Source organism: Pan paniscus, chromosome 1, assembly GCF_029289425.2.
Source record: "Pan paniscus chromosome 1, NHGRI_mPanPan1-v2.0_pri, whole genome shotgun sequence".
NCBI classification, from domain to species: domain Eukaryota; kingdom Metazoa; phylum Chordata; class Mammalia; order Primates; family Hominidae; genus Pan; species Pan paniscus.
In genome coordinates this window covers 102,698,313-102,714,317 of record NC_073249.2, presented here as the reverse complement: position 1 = coordinate 102,714,317, position 16,005 = coordinate 102,698,313, and the positions used below count along the sequence as shown (strand labels likewise).

At 43.2% G+C, this 16,005-nt stretch overlaps 1 protein-coding gene across 1 annotated transcript; it reads right to left on the bottom strand.

Annotated features, from left to right (window-relative positions):
- Positions 1-8,401: 8,401 nt before the first annotated feature.
- On the bottom strand, positions 8,402-15,381 carry LOC100977296 (myomegalin). The gene is made up of 6 exons (XM_063604698.1): positions 15,378-15,381; positions 13,658-13,765; positions 12,863-13,089; positions 11,786-11,929; positions 10,560-10,698; positions 8,402-8,547 (listed from the first exon to the last, which is right to left on the bottom strand). The coding sequence occupies exons 1-6, from the start codon at positions 15,379-15,381 to the stop codon at positions 8,402-8,404; spliced, it is 768 nt and encodes a 255-aa protein (XP_063460768.1).
- Positions 15,382-16,005: the final 624 nt, after the last annotated feature.

The following is a 16,005-nucleotide window of genomic DNA, read 5'->3' as shown; positions in this document are numbered from 1 at the left end:
CAGCCTCCTCAAGTGGGTCTCTGACCACCATGTAGCCTAACTGGGAGACACCTCCCAGTAGGGGCCGACAGACACCTCATACAGGTGGGTGCCCCTCTGGAACAAAGCTTCCAGAGGAAGGATCAGGCAGCAATATTTGCTATTCTGCAGCCTCTGCTGGTGATACCCGGGCAAACAGGGTCTGGAGTGGACCTCCAGCAAATTCCAACAGACCTGCAGCTGAGAGACCTGCCTGGTTAGAAGGATTAACAAACAGAATGGAATAGCATCAACATCAACAAAAAGGACATCCACACTAAAACCCCATCTGTAGGTCACCAACATCAAAGACCAAAGTAGTACATAAAACCACAAAGATGGGGAGAAACCAGAGCAGAAAGGCTGAAAATTCCAAAAACCAGAACACCTCTTCTCCTCCAAAGGAACACAACTCCTCACCAGCAAGGGAACAAAACTGGATGGAGAATTAGTTTGATGAGATGACAGAAGCAGGCTTCAGAAGGTCGGTAACAACAAACTTCTCCGGGCTAAAGGAGCATGTTCTAACCCATCACAAGGAAGCTGAAAACCTTGAAAAAAGGTTAGATGAATGGCTAACTAGAATAAACAGTGTAGAGAAGAGCTTAAGTGACCTGAAGGAGCTGAAAACCACAGTATGAGAACCTCGTGAAGCATAAACAAGATTCAATAGCCAATTCAATCAAGCATAATAAAGAATATCAGTGATTGAAGATCAAATTAATGAAATAAAGCGAGAAGACAAGATTAGAGAAAAAAGAGTAAAAAGAAATGAACAAAGACTCCAATAAATATGGGACTATGTAAAAAGACCAAATCTACATTTGATAGCTGTACCTGAAAGTGACAGGGAGAATGGAACCAAGTTGGAAAATGCTCTGCAGGATATTATCCAGGAGAACTTCCCCAACCTAGCAAGGCAGGCCAACATTCAAATTCAGGGAATACAGAGAACGCCACAAAGATACTCCCCAAAAAGAGCAACTCCAAGACACATAATTGTCAGATTCACCAAAGTTGAAATGAAGGAAAAAATGTTAAGGGCAGCCAGAGAGAAAGGTCGGGATACCCACAAAGGGAAGCCCATCAGACTAACAGCTGATCTCTTGGCAGAAACTCTACAAGCCAGGAGGGAGTGGGGGCTAATATTCGACAATCTTAAAGAAAAGAATTTTCAACACACAATTTCATATCCAGCCAAATGAAGCTTCATAAGTGAAGGAGAAATAAAATACTTTACAGACAAGCAAATGCTGAGAAATTTTGTCACCACCAGGCCTGCCCTAAAAGAGCTCCTGAAGGAAGCACTAAACATGGAAAGGAACAACCAGTACCAGCCACTGCAAAAACATGCCAAATTGTAAAGACCATCGATGCTAGGAAGAAACTGCATCAACTAATGAACAAAATAACCAGCTAACATCATAATGACAGGATCAAATTCACACATAACAATATTAACCTTAAATGTAAATGGACTAAATGCTCCAATTAAAAGACACAGACTGGCATATTGGATAAAGAGTCAAGACCCATCAGTGTGCTGTATTCAGGAAACCCATCTCACATGCAGAGAAACACACAGGCTCAAAATAAAGGGATGGAGGAAGATCTACCAAGCAAATGGAAAACAAAAAAAGGCAGGGGTTGCAATCCTAGTCTCTGAAAAAACAGACTTTAAACCAACAAAGATCAAAAGAGACAAAGAAGGCCACTACATAATGGTAAAGGGATCAATTCAACAAGAAGAGCTAACTATCCTAAATATATATGCACCCAATACAGGAGCACCCAGATTCATAATGCAAGTCCTTAGAGACCTACAAAGAGGCTTAGACTCCCACACAATAATAATGGGAGACTTTAACACCCCACTGTCAACATTAGACAGATCAACAAGACAGAAAGTTAACAAGGATATCCAGGAATTGAATTCAGCTCTGTACCAAGTGGACCTAATAGACATCTACAGAACTCTCCACCACAAATCAACAGAATATACATTCTTCTCAGCACCACACTGCACCTATTCCAAAATTGACCACATAGTTGGAAGAAAAGCACTCCTCAGAAAATGTAAAAGAACAGAAATTATAACAAACTGTCTCTCAGACCACAGTGCAATCAAACTAGAACTCAGGATTAAGAAATTCAATCAAAACCACTCAACTACATGGAAACTGAACAACCTGCTCCTGAATGACTACTGGGTAAATAATGAAATGAAGGCAGAAATAAAGAGGTTCTTTGGAACCCACGGGAACAAAGACACAACAAACCAGAATCTCTGGGACACATTTAAAGTAGTGTTTAGAGGGAAATTTATAGCAATAAATGCCCACAAGAGAAAGCACGAAAGTTCTAAAATTGACACCCTAACATCACCATTAAAAGAAGTAGAGAAGCAATTGAAAACACATTCAAAAGCTAGCAGAAAGCAAGAAATAACTAAGATCAGAGCAGAGCTGAAGGATATAGAGACACAAAAATCCCTTCAAAAAATCAATGAATCCAGGAGCTGGTATTTTGAAAAGATCAACAACAAAATTTATAGACTGCTAGCAAGACTAATAAAGAAGAAAAGAGAGCAGAATCACATAGATGCAATAAAAAATGATAAAGGGGATATCACCACTGATCCCACAGAAATACGAACTACCTTCAGAGAATACTATAAACACCTCTATGCAAATAAACAAGAAAATCTAGAAGAAATGGATAAATTCCTTGACACATACACCCTCACAAGACTAAACCAGGAAGAAGTTGAATCTCTGAATAGACCAATAACAGGCTCTGAAATTCAGGCAATAATTAATAGCTTACCAACCAAAAAAAGTCCAGGACCAGATGGATTCACAGCCGAATTCTATCAGAGGTACAAGGAGGAGCTGATATCATTCCTTCTGAAACTATTCCAATCAATAGAAAAAGAGAGAATTCTCCCTAACTCATTTTATGAGGCCAGCATCATCCTGATACCAAAGCCTGGCAGAGACAAAACAAAAAAGGAGAATTTTAGACCAATATCCCTGATGAACATCGATGCAAAAATCCTCAATAAAATACTGGCAAACCGAATCCAGCAACACATCAAAAAGCTTATCCACCATGATCAAGTGGGCTTCATCCCTGGGATGCAAGGCTGGTTCAACATACACAAATCAATAAACGTAATCCAGCATATAAACAGAACCAACGACAAAAACCATGAGTATTTCAATGAAGGCCGAAAAGGCCTTCGAAAAAATTCAACAGCCCTTCATGCTAAAAACTCTCAATAAATTAGGTATTGATGGGACGTATCTAAAAATAATGAGAGCTATTTATGACAAACCCACAGCCAATATCATACTGAATGGACAAAAACTGGAAGCATTCCCTTTGAAAACTGGCACAAGACAGGGATGCCCTCTCCCACCACTCCTATTCAACATAGTGTTGGAAGTCCTGGCCAGGGCAATCAGGCAGGAGAAAGAAATAGAGCCTTTTCCTCAATTAGGAAAAGAGGAAGTCAAATTGTCCCTGTTTGCAGATGACATGATTGTATATTTAGAAAACCCCATCGTCTCAGCCCCAAATCTCCTTAAGCTGATAAGCAACTTCAGCAAAATCTCAGGATACAAAATCAATGTGCAAAAATTAGAAGCATTCCTGTACACCAAGAACAGACAAACAGAGATCCAAATCATGAGTGAACTCCCATTCACAATTGCTTCAAAGAGAATAAAATATCTAGGAATCCAACTTACAAAGGATGTGAAAGACCTCTGCAAGGAGAACTACAAACCACTGTTCAGTGAAATAAAAGAGGACACAAACAAATGGAAGAACATTCCATGCTCACGGATAGGAAGAATCAATATCATGAAAATGGCCATACTGCCCAAGGTAATTTATAGATTCAATGCCATCCCCATCAAGCTACCACTGACTTTCTTCACAGAACAGGAAAAAAAACTACTTTAAACTTCATATGGAACCAAAAAAGGGCCCTCATAGCCAACATAATCCTAAGCAAAAAGAACAAAGCTGGAGGCATCATGCTACCTGACTTCAAACTATACTACAAGGCTACAGTAAACAAAACAGCATGGTACTGGTACCAAAACAGAGATATAGATCAATGGAACAGAACAGAGGCCTCAGAAATAACACCACACATCTACAACCATCTGATCTTTGACGAAATGACAAAAACAAGCAATAGGGAAAGGATTCCCTATTTAATAAATAGTGCTGGGAAAACTGGCTAGCCATACGTAGAAAGCTGAAACTGGATCCATTCCTTACACCTTACACAAAAATTAACTCAAGATGGATTAAAGACTTAAATGTAAGTCATAACACCATGAAAACCCTAGAAGAAAACCTAGGTAATACCATTCAGGACATAGGCATGGGCAAAGACTTCATGATCAAAACACCAAAAGCAATGGCAACAAAAGCCAAAATTGACAAATGGGATCTAATTAAACTAAAGAGCTTCTGCACAGCAAAAGAAACTATCATCAGAGAGAACAGGCAACCGACAGAATGGGAGAAAATTTTTGCAATCTATCCATCTGACAAAGGGCTAATATCCAGAATCTGCAAAGAACTTCAACAAATTTACAAGAAAAAAAACAACCCCATCAAAAAGAGGGCAAAGGATATGAACAGACACTTCTCAAAAGAAGACATTTATGCAGCCAACAGACATATGAAAAAATGCTCATCATCACTGGTCATCAGAGAAATGCAAATCAAAACCACAATGAGATACCACTCATGCCAGTTAGAATGATGATCATTAAAAAGTCAGGAAACAACAGATGCTGTAGAGGATGTGGAGAAATAGGAACGCTTTTACACCGTTGGTGGGAGTATAAATTAGTTCAAACATTGTGGAAGACAGCGTGGCAATTCCTCAAGGATCTAGAACTAGAAATACCATTTGACCCAGGAATCTCATTACTGGGTGAATACCCAAAGGATTATAAATCATGCTACTATAAAGACATGTGCTCACCTATGTTTATTGAGGCACTATTCACAATAGCAAAGACTTGGAACTAACCCAAATGTCCATCAATAATAGACTAGATAAAGAAAATGTGGCACATATACACCAAAGAATACTATGCAGCCATAAAAAAGGATGAGTTCATGTCTTTTGCAGGGACATGGATGAAGTTAGAAATCGTGATTCTCAGCAAAATATCACAAGGACAGAAAACCAAACTCCGCATGTTCTCACTCTTAAGTGGGAGTTGACCAATGAGAACACATGGACACAGCGAGGGGAACATCACACACCGGGGCCTGTTGTGGGGTAGCAGGCTGGGGGAGGGATAGCGTTAGGAGAAATACCTAATGTAAATGATGAGTTGATGGGTGCAGCAAACCAACATGGCACACGTACACCTATATAACAAACCTGCACGTTGTGCACATATACCCTAGAACTTAAGGTATTTTTTTAAAAAAAAGATTATTTCTTTGAATAAGCGTTCTACTCTTTGCTCCTTCTCAACTCCCTCTTTAAGGCCAATGAATCTTTGATGTTCTCTTTTCAGGCCCTCTTCTAGATCTCTTAAGCATTCTGTGTTCCTTCTCATTCTTCTTTTCTTTTTTCTCCTCTGACTGTATTTTCAAATAGCTTGTTTACATGCTCACTAATTCTTTCTTCTGCTTGATCAATTCTACTGAGACCCACTAATGCATTTTCCAGCTCCAGCATTTGATTTTTTTCTCTTACTTCAGTAATCTTGTTAAATTTCTGATATATTTCTGAATTGTTTCTCTGTGTTTTCTTGAAGTTCATTGAGCTTTCTCAAAATAGCTATTCTGAATTCCCTGAGAGGTTACACATCTCCATCTCTCCAGGGTTGGTCACTGAGTGCCTTACTTGGTCCATTTGTTGAGGTCATATTGGCTTCAATGTTATTGATACTGTTGATGTTTGTCAATATCTGGGCATTGAAGGATAAGGTATTTATTCCAGCTTTTGCAGTCAGGTCTTGTTTGTACCTGTCCTTCAGAGGACCTTCCAGGAATTCAAAGTGGGCTGACGAGTTCCCTAAGCCAGTGATCACTGCAGCCATTTTTGTACTACAGGGCACCCTAGGCCCAGGTACACTGCAATTGTTACAGATTCCTAGGTCCCCAGCCCTGTGGACTTGGGGAAGATCAGGGATTGTTCTCTGCATTCCCATGTAAAGCCCCTAGCTTACTTCCCTTTCTTTCCCCCAAGCAAGAGGAACCTCTCTTCAGGCTGCACTGCCTGGAGTGTGGGGAGGTGTGATACAGGCATTTCCATAGCCGCTGCAGCTGCTGCCATCATACTGGCTCACACCTCAAGTCCAGGGTCTTCCAGACCTATGCAGCATCAGGGCTTGACCAAGGACTGCGGTTACTACAGCCTGCCGGCCACTGAAATTTATTTGTAGCCCAATAAATTTCCAGTGATAAAGCCAGCCAGAACTTTGCTGGGTTCTTCCTCCTGGGGCAGCTGATTCCCCTGTGGCCCAGGGTGGGTCTAAATGCTTCTTTTGTGGACACCAGACTGGAATCAAGTGCTGTGGGGTTCTGTCCAGTGCCGTGTGTCACTATGGCAAGACAGGTACTAAGTTTCATAAAGTCCCACACTTTCCCCCTTGTCCCCAAGCCATTAGATTTTCTCTCGGAGATGCATTTCCTGTGGTTGGGGGAGAGGTGTCATAGGCAATGCAAGACTGTCCTTCCTCCCTTCTTCAATGCATCTTTTCTTGTTAGCATGTTAAAACCAGGTGCTATGATCTCTCACCTGGTTAGCCCTTGTGAGAGTATTTTCTTGCATAGATAATTGTTCAATTTGATGTTCCTTCAGGGAGACCATTGCTGGAGAATTCTATTCTACCATCTTACTCCACCTTTTACCTGTTTATTTTTTAAATGTTTCTAGTAAATAATTGTGAAGTGATACCTTTATTTTAATCTTGGGGATCAAAAGCATGTAGCTAAGAACTTTTCCCAAGGAATATTTTAAAATTTTTATATCAATGTTTATGGAATGACATACTTTTTGTTCAAGGTTCTTAAATGTAGTTTTAGTTTTGATTCAATGTTATAGAACACTGTTTTTTTAAACTGTGATCTGCAGCCCACATGTAATGGAATCACCTGGGGTGCTTATATTTAAAAAATGCAGATTCTAGGGCTCACACCAACTAAATCTCCTGGGATTGGAGACCAGGAGGTAGTTCCTATAATCTCCACAGCTGCTTCTAAGGTACACCAAGTTTAAGAACCATTCTTTCATATTTTCAGACTGGGGATTCTTACAAAATGACAAAGAAGGAAAACCTTAATCTTTTAAAGTTAGAGTTCAACCATTAGACTGTGCACTTCTTAAACACAGTTTGTCTTTCCCATTTTCTCTTTCCAGTTCTTTATACTGTCAAGGAATTGGGGCAGAAATGGGAAACAAAGCAGTGAAAGAACAACTATTTATTTCTTTACACACATTTTGCTTTAATAATCACCAAAAAGGCTTTCATTTTCTGTCACCCACCCTGTCCACCAGTTATGCTGGCCTTCAATATATGGCGATAGCAACATAAATAAATCTGTATCATACATTTATACACACAAGCACATTCTATTCAAAACTGTGAAGACACAGACTAGGCTTTACTATGGCTGGGGGCCTCTCCCATGCCACTTAAAAATGAGCACAGGTTTGCTCTATGCAAGAATTTCAACAGAATTGGTCTGGCCATCAGTCCCAATTTCCCTGAGGTAAGATAGGACGACAAAATGGGACAAGATATTTGAAGTGAGGTCAGTCCAATTTGGATATCATAGAAGAAAAGAAATAGGATGTGCTAGGTTAAGCCTGAGATGGTATCTGGGAAGTCACCACATTCATGATGTGAACTGAAAGAACACAGGTGCTACAGTGCAGACCAAAGCCCAGCCTGACTCGACCCAACAGGGTCAGGTGTGGATCTGTGAGTAGTGCTCACTGAGCCCCCACGAGCAGTGTCTGGCAGGGCACCGCTGCTCCGTAGTGTGCTTTTAGAACCTGCCAGAGGAGCTCCAGCATTGGGACCACGTGCCCCATTCATCGGAATCAGGGTCCTATATCCACTGAGTTTTCCATCTCAGGACAGCTGATGAGGCAAGAAATGTGCTCTTGCTAGTTCCCAAGCTGCTGGGGCTGTTGAGAGGCAGTATCACAAAACCTTCTGTGCAAACTATGCATCTTTTTCTTAGTGCTGGGCCAAGTGGACCTTGGCTAATCGTATTCCATAGCTGTCAGAAAGGCTTTCTGCCTTTCTCCCAGCTCCACCAGGATACAACTCTGACTCCCTCTTCTGGACCCTCCAGTGGACTTGGAGGAATGAGGCCCAGATGCCCCTCAGCAGATAGGTAGCTGCACAAAAGGGGGACAGGCCAACCTTTCCTGATGTTTTAAGGACTTCCGGTGGCTGCGCTTCTTGCATGGTTCCTGGAAGGCAAGGGTCACAAGGCTGGAGTACACGGCAGAGCCCTTAGGGATTTCACCTGCAGACAAACATAAAACAAACCAAATCAGTGTATATTGCCAGGCCCTACTGATGGCTACCCAAAGCTGGAGTGAGAACTATGGGGTGACCAAAGCCAGGAGCACAGTGAGAGCCAGTGAAGAGGATGAGCTAAGAGCATGCGCTGCAGTCTGGAGAAGCAACAGGTGCCCGAGGTTAGGGGGAGCCTCCCACCTCCCTGTGTGCTGAGATCCCTGCTCCAATTCACTGCACACTGGGTGGCTGGATCCTACCACTCCCTCTTCAGGGGCCAGGTGACTCTCCAAATCACTTTGTCTCAGCAGAAAGAGGCCTTTGCCATCTCCACCCAAGAAAGAAGTGCTTAGCGTGAAACATGCACATATAGAAACAGCCTGTTGTAGGAAGAAGAGGACACTCTGCAGGGAAGTCCTCTGTTAAGTTTATGTCCAGTCGCCATAATGAGGGTGTGGAGGGGCCAAGTCCACAGGGACCTCAGAGCTCAACTAAGTCCAGTTCCATCTTTGACAGATGAGGGTGCAGCAGTCTCACAGAGACTAAGGGACAAGCCAAAGCCACACAGCAGTTAGTGATAAGCCTGGGATTAGAACCGAGGCCTCGGGTCCTTTCCAGTGATCTGTGGGAGGTGGAGGGGAAAGCTTCCACACTAGAGAAAGCCAGTGGATACTAGAGACATTTGGGTTACCTTTCAGTGGATACTAGAGACTTTTTGGGTTACCTTTTCTGGGACAGGAATAAGGCTTTACAGAGGCAATCCTGTAAGTGCTGCTCTAAAGAGGCTCAGGAAAGAGAAGAATTATCAGAGAAAAACAAAACGGAATTAGTTTAGAAAAAAAAAAAGTGCAAGTTAAACTGGCCCAAGTCATTTTCACACTATGGAGATCAACATTCTCTCAGGTTATGGTTTAGAAACATTTCTAGGAATATGCTGAATTGCTTATGGCAAAGCTTTGAAGTCCACGTTAAAAGGTTTAGTTTCTGCTTTTTAAACCATTTCATATACCTCAAGTTTTTCTTCAAAGCAATTCCTAGGGAATGATTAAACACTTAGTGTTTTAAGTAAATGTAGATAATGTCTGATATATATATAACATTTTTCCCGTGAAGGTTCAGTTGTTATTTAACAAATTCTCTTTTAGACGAATGAGACCCAACAGATCTCTTTTGTCGTGTTACTTAAAGAAATATCAAAATCAAATTGCGTTCTTAACCCAGGAGTGTGCAGTGAAATCAGTTTATTAGGTTGCAAATTGCTTTTAGTTTTTCATGAAGAGTAGAACACATAACTGGCCTCAAGATCCCTCTACCAAAAGCTCATTCAGAGGCAGACTCCCAAATGTCTAATGACTTCAAGAGTGAGCTGAATTGCATTTCTCCAGTCTCCTGACTTGGTATCAAAGAAGAAAAATTGGAGTAAAAAGGAGAGATGCTAACAATGTGAGAGTGAACCAAGATACAGGGGTAGGAGCTGACAGGGTGGGAGGGTGATGGGAACAGAAACTAGCAGGAAGCCCACTGAGGACCTGTGATCTTACAAGTGGACTGGAAATCTTCTCCTGGAAGGCGAAAGCAGGCCAAGCGTCACCTACAAGATCTGCTAACAGATGGTGATGGGTTGGGGACAGGCTTGGTGCCTCTGACTGGTGCAGTAGTTTCCTTAACTCTAGGTTAGTACTTGCCTTCTTTAAAACATCATGTGTTCTGGTTACTGAAACAACAAAAGAGCACCACAGAGTAGAAATAGTCAGCAGAAATTAACCCTACTTGCTTAGCATGAGAATCCTAAAGCATTTATTTCTCTCTGGCCATTCAGCTTGGAGTTTTCTGCTATCCACCCCCTGTCCTCCCCTCCCTCTGCATCCACAACTGCTCGGGGCACAGGAGGTTTGGGGACATCAAATCAGCCTCCACTCCCAACATCCCCAAGCCCCCCAGTCACTGCTCATCAGCAGCACAAGTGGGGCATCGGGAAGACCGCCCGTTTCTTCCCCCATTCCCTCTCAGGGAACCTACGCTGGCTGACGATGAACTGCTCCATGCTCTCCTTCTGTTGGTTGGCGGTCTTCAGATGCTCAGCTGTGCTCTGAAGGAGCCGCTCCTGTTTGGATACTTTGGTTCTCAGTTGTAGAAGTTCCCTTTCTGTCGATTCTCTCTGGATAAGAGGAACAGACTCTTACTGAACAGGCAGAAGGCATAAAGCACCCTGTGCTTTGTGGCTCTTTCCAGTTCAAAGAAGGATTCTACAATCTTCTCAACCCTCCTGAACTGGATTTCCTCCTTCACAGCCTTGAATACCTCCAGCTGAGGACAGTTTAGGATGAGGCCATTAGGTAGGAATATTGAGACTCTGGAATTCCCCATGCAGACTAGCACAGGCCTACACACCTGTAGCTTAAGAGAACCTCGCCTCAGGCTGGTATAAAACTCCCAGTTCTGAAGAGGACCTTGCTTTAGTCCTGATATCAGTTCTGTCACTCTCCCTTCACAGGTAAGATTGAGAGTTCAGAAATGTTCTGTTGGGGAGAGAGATCTGGACTCAGGCAAGTATGCAAGTTTGTAAATATTTGTGCCAATATGAAGATAGCAAAACACCCTCTCCCTGGAATTAGCATAGTTGGATCCAAAAGGTATTGGTGACATTGACCTGGAGCTAGAATCCCTGGGGAGGGGATCCTGAAACCTACCTACACAAGGGTCTGCCAATCAGAGTTAGCCTGAGCTCTGAGCAGATCCTGAGGGGAGGCTGACTTTCCCCAGGCCTGGTCCAGAGATGCCAGCTTAAGTGATATGCTGGGATTCCAGGCAGTGGCTAAAAAGGCTCAGTCTCATGGGGGCATTCTATGATAATTTGACCATGGAACCTGAGGGTTAGGAGATGGGTGCTAAAGCTTTAACTGAATTTCAGCTCATCCAAACTTCAGAGAGGTAAAGAAACTGAACATTTATGGATTGCCAGGGTTCTGATGTCTCCGCCTTCTCCACACTCCTTCCTCTTCTTCTTTGGTTTCTTATCCAGGGGCCAGGGGGCTGGTGTGGAATGGGATGTATTTAGAGCTGCAATGAAAACAGTGACTGTGGGTCAGAGATGTCCCTCCAGGGACACTCCTCTAAGTTCGTGTCTATCCCAATTCACTATGTGGCTCCTGATTTTCTGGAAAAGCTGTGACATTGAGGAGACAGAACAGTATTGGAGGGCAGGAGAACTGGGTTTGAACCAAGAAAGGACACTGGTATCTTACCACTTTGCCAGGCAGCACAGGGATGTGGGTGCTTGGCAGGGCCACTCTCCAGAACATGGTGAGGAGGGAAGCCGACTCCTCTAGGGCATGGTGCAGGGCACTGGTGCTGCTCCGAAGCTCATGAATACCTTTGCTGCCTAGCACCTGGGGAAAGGTAACACCACAGGAGCGGAGAGATTACTTTCTTCCCCTTGCATGGGCTCAAGTTCCTTTGTGAGTGAGGCACAGAACATGGGCCTGCTTGAACCTGTGAAGCCCTCACACAACCATTTGCAGCTCTCAGAACTAAGGTGTTGCTCCCTTTACCAGGAATGCCTTCCTCCACCTGCAGAACCCACAAGGCTTTCAAAACTCACCCCCCTTGCTATGTCCTCTATGAACCTGTTACCTTCCTTGCCTGAGATAAATGACCACATTTGCATTGGTGCTCTCACAGCACAGAGGATGACTTCTCATACTGTGCCTGTAGCCCCTTACTGTGCTTATCTACTTGAGTGTGTGTCTTGCATTCCAGTGTGGGGGCTCCATGGAGGCAGGGCTGTCCCTACGCACCCATGGGTCTCCAGCAGCTCAGACAGCACAGCCACAGGTTCCTGGTCTCTCTCACTGGCAAGGTGCTCTGAGAAGCTTTGCTGACTGCCTTCCCTCCCTCTATGCAGTCTGCACAAGGAAATGCCGTGGCTGCCAGGCTTCTCACCCCTTCCACACGTGGGGGTCATACACCTGCAAATCCTTCGGTTTCTGTCCATCCCATTGAGTCTACTCTGCCCACAGATGGTTCATGTGCCTGCATGACTGTGGTAGATAATAAGCTACCAAAGGCTGCTAGGCAATGCCACATGTTTCTGTGGGTTTGAGGGGAAATATCCAGTCAGCTACATATGGAACAGAGCAGAACTCACAGTGAAAATAGGAGATAGAGAAGAAAGGGCCTGGCTGCTATACATGGAAGAGGAAGCCTCAGCTCTGGAGAGATGCAAAGCATGAAAAAAACCAAAAATGGTGGGAGAAGGAGTTAACATCAAAGGAAGAAAGGGCACAAGTAAAGAGTGCACCTAAAGCTACAGATGTGATTACCCCTGTGCCTTGGGCTTCAAGGCCAGGGAAGCTGCACGCTGATCTCACAAGAGACACTATCTTTTTGACCAGCAGCTTACCCTCCGCAATCTGCTGTCTTAGGGCACTGTAGTCATCAATGTGGCCAATGACATGGCGGCCATGCTTACTGGCAAAGGAGCCATCAGTAGCATCACCCTCCAGCTTGGGAGGGGTCTTCATTACTGGAGAAGTATCAAAACCCAAGCCTAAAAAAGAAAATGACAGCACAACAGAATCTTCTGTTATTCATAATGATATCCTCAGTTTGCTCCAACTCAAAAGAGGTAGGGAACAAGAAAAGGACGAGGCTGGGAACAAGAAAGGAAGCCTGGGAATGTACAAGGGTGGGGCAAAGTCCATAGAGATCTTCTGGCTTCTCTATTTTTATAATCTTTCTTACATTATCTCTTAATGATAAATTTGCCAGGAGACAACTTTTTCATTATTGGATAATGAAATAGGACAAATCACAATAAATAATAAGTTTCTGGGTAGAGAAGACACAGACAATTAAATCAAGCTGGATACAGAGAGCATTTTCAAGAATGGAGAGATTACGGTGCAATGAAGCAAAAACAGCAGTAGGAAAACTACAGGAGGATGAACAATGGCAAGAAAGGCAGCCACAGAAGGTGCAGGGAGTAGGGCTAAAGGCCTTGGGGCATGCAGAGAATACTCTCTAAATACAGATAATATGTTTAGAGACAACAAAAGGTTGTTTGCATTAATCTCTTTCCATCATCAGTCCCTGGGACCTGTAATTGCCATATTTACCATTTGTTCTGTTGATTATGGCTGTCTCTGAGCCGGAAGCAGAGCTGGGGAGGACCAGAGCTTGGGAATTCATACCAACATCCCGGACTGGAGGGGACACAGCTGAATCTAGGGAGTAAAGGCAACCACAGTTTTCAGGAGCCCTGGAACACCCTGCATGTGAAGCACATGCACACCTAGCCGTCCCCACTGAGGACTAATTTTCACCAAGACATTCCAGATAAATTCTTTCCACAACAACAAACTCATACTGGGGTTGAGTGGAAGCAAACATGGCTGTAACAAGTCTATTCACTTAACTTCTTTGAGCCTCAGTTTCCTTTTATATAAAATAAGGATGATAACACTTACCTAGTGGAGTTAGCAGATGCTTAAATGAAATTGCATATATGGTATGGCTAGCTCAGGGTCTAACAGGGAAGTCATTCAATGCCTGCTGTACTAGCTGCAGACCTGAGAAATACCAACAGCAGAATCCCATGTGGTGCTGCCAGGCACGGTGGCTCACGCCTGTAATCCCAGCACTTTGGGAGGCTGAGGTGGGCAGATCATGAGGTCAGGAGGTCGAGACCATCCTGGCTAACACGGTGAAACCCCGTCTCTGCTAAAAATACAAAAAAATTAGCCAGGTGTGGTGGCGGGCACCTGTAGTCCCAGCTACTCGGGAGGCTGAGGTAGGAGAATGGCGTGAACCCGGGAGGCAGAGTTGCAGTGAGCGGAGATCACGCCACTGCACTCCAGCCTGGGTGACAGAGCCAGACTCCATCTCAAAAAAAAAAAAAGCTGTAGAGCAAAGGTCTATGAATCCACATTTTACTTAAGTTCCACAGGTGATTCTTTTTTTTTCTTTTTTGAGACAGAGTCTCACTCTGTTGCCAGGCTCGAGTGCAGTGGCAAGATCTCGGCTCACTGCAACCTCCAGCTCCTGGGTTCAAGCAATTCTGCTACCTCAGCCTCCCGAGTAGCTGGGACTACAGGCACGCACCACCATGCCCAGCTAATTTTTGTATTTTTAGTAGAGATGGGCTTTCACCATGTTGGCCAGGCTGGTCTCAAACTCTTGACCTCAGGTGATCCGCCCACCTTGGCGTCCCGAAGCGTTGGGATTACAGGCATGAGCCACAACGCCCGGCCCACGGGTGATTCTTAAGCATGCTAAACTGAGAACCCCTGAGCTAGAGGATGCACAGGAAATGGGTAATTCACAACTTGAAGGATCAGTAGTGGCCTATGCACATAGATTGGATTTCTCAGAATCCAGGAGTCTTGGAACCTAGAGCAGAGCTTGTCTGGTGTGTTTCCGGGAGGAAAATAGGACATAGCATACAGACAGACAATCTATGAGATAGTTTCTCAATAAAGAAAAAGGGGATAGGCATTTTACCAAAACTGGGATGTGAATGGGGGATAAAGAGGGCACATGTGTATATGGAAAAGGATATTTAATATTATGTTCTAACTTTATGTTTAAAAAAAACTGATGTTTCTAAATACAAACAAATAAAAGAAAAATTCAACAAAACTTTCTTGAAAGGAAGAACAATGCATTAGATTCTACCTTCTACAGTATCAGTGATTCTGTAGGTTGGGTGGAGGGTTGAACAAATCAGAGTTTCAGGTTAGTAACTCTGAGGACAAAGGAAAATAATCCACAGGGATATCTACAGAGGGTTTGATTGTAGGTTCAACAATAGAATCAAAAGAGATGTCCTGTTCTTACCCATGACAACTCAATTACGTTTACATATGCAAAAATTTAAGTAAAATAATATGCTTTAAGTAGAACTTAAGGAAAAATTTATTATGATAATTCAGGGCAAAAGAATCAGCACTTAGAACAATCACAAGAATTTTTTAAAAATTGTTTGACAAAGTATGTAGTATAGAAGCAAGGTTTAGATGTTAGAAATTGGGAGCCACAGACTATTATGCAACCTTGAGAAAGTCACTTGAAACTTTCTAGGCCTGAGTTTCCTCAGCTATGAAACAAGGACATGAGGCTAGATGTGTAGGCCCTTTTTAAAGTGCTAACATTATTCAGGGAAGTTTAAGTGGTATGTAATATGCAGGGAAACAACAGGGCATGATTTAGAAGTTGTACAGCTGAACTTTAAACAGGCAGTGATGATGATAGTCCTGGGAGTGAATGAATAAATGGATCAGCCCTACAGTATCAGCATGTTCTCCAAGTATCTTTTGACAAAAAGCCATCAAAGACAGAGTGGCCAATCTAACCAATGAATGAGCTATCTGTGATTTCTGTAAAATTACTAAAGCACCAGAGATGATTAAAATTGATATTCTATGATTCAAGAACTTATGAGCAGGAGCTGAGAGGAGAGGGAGTG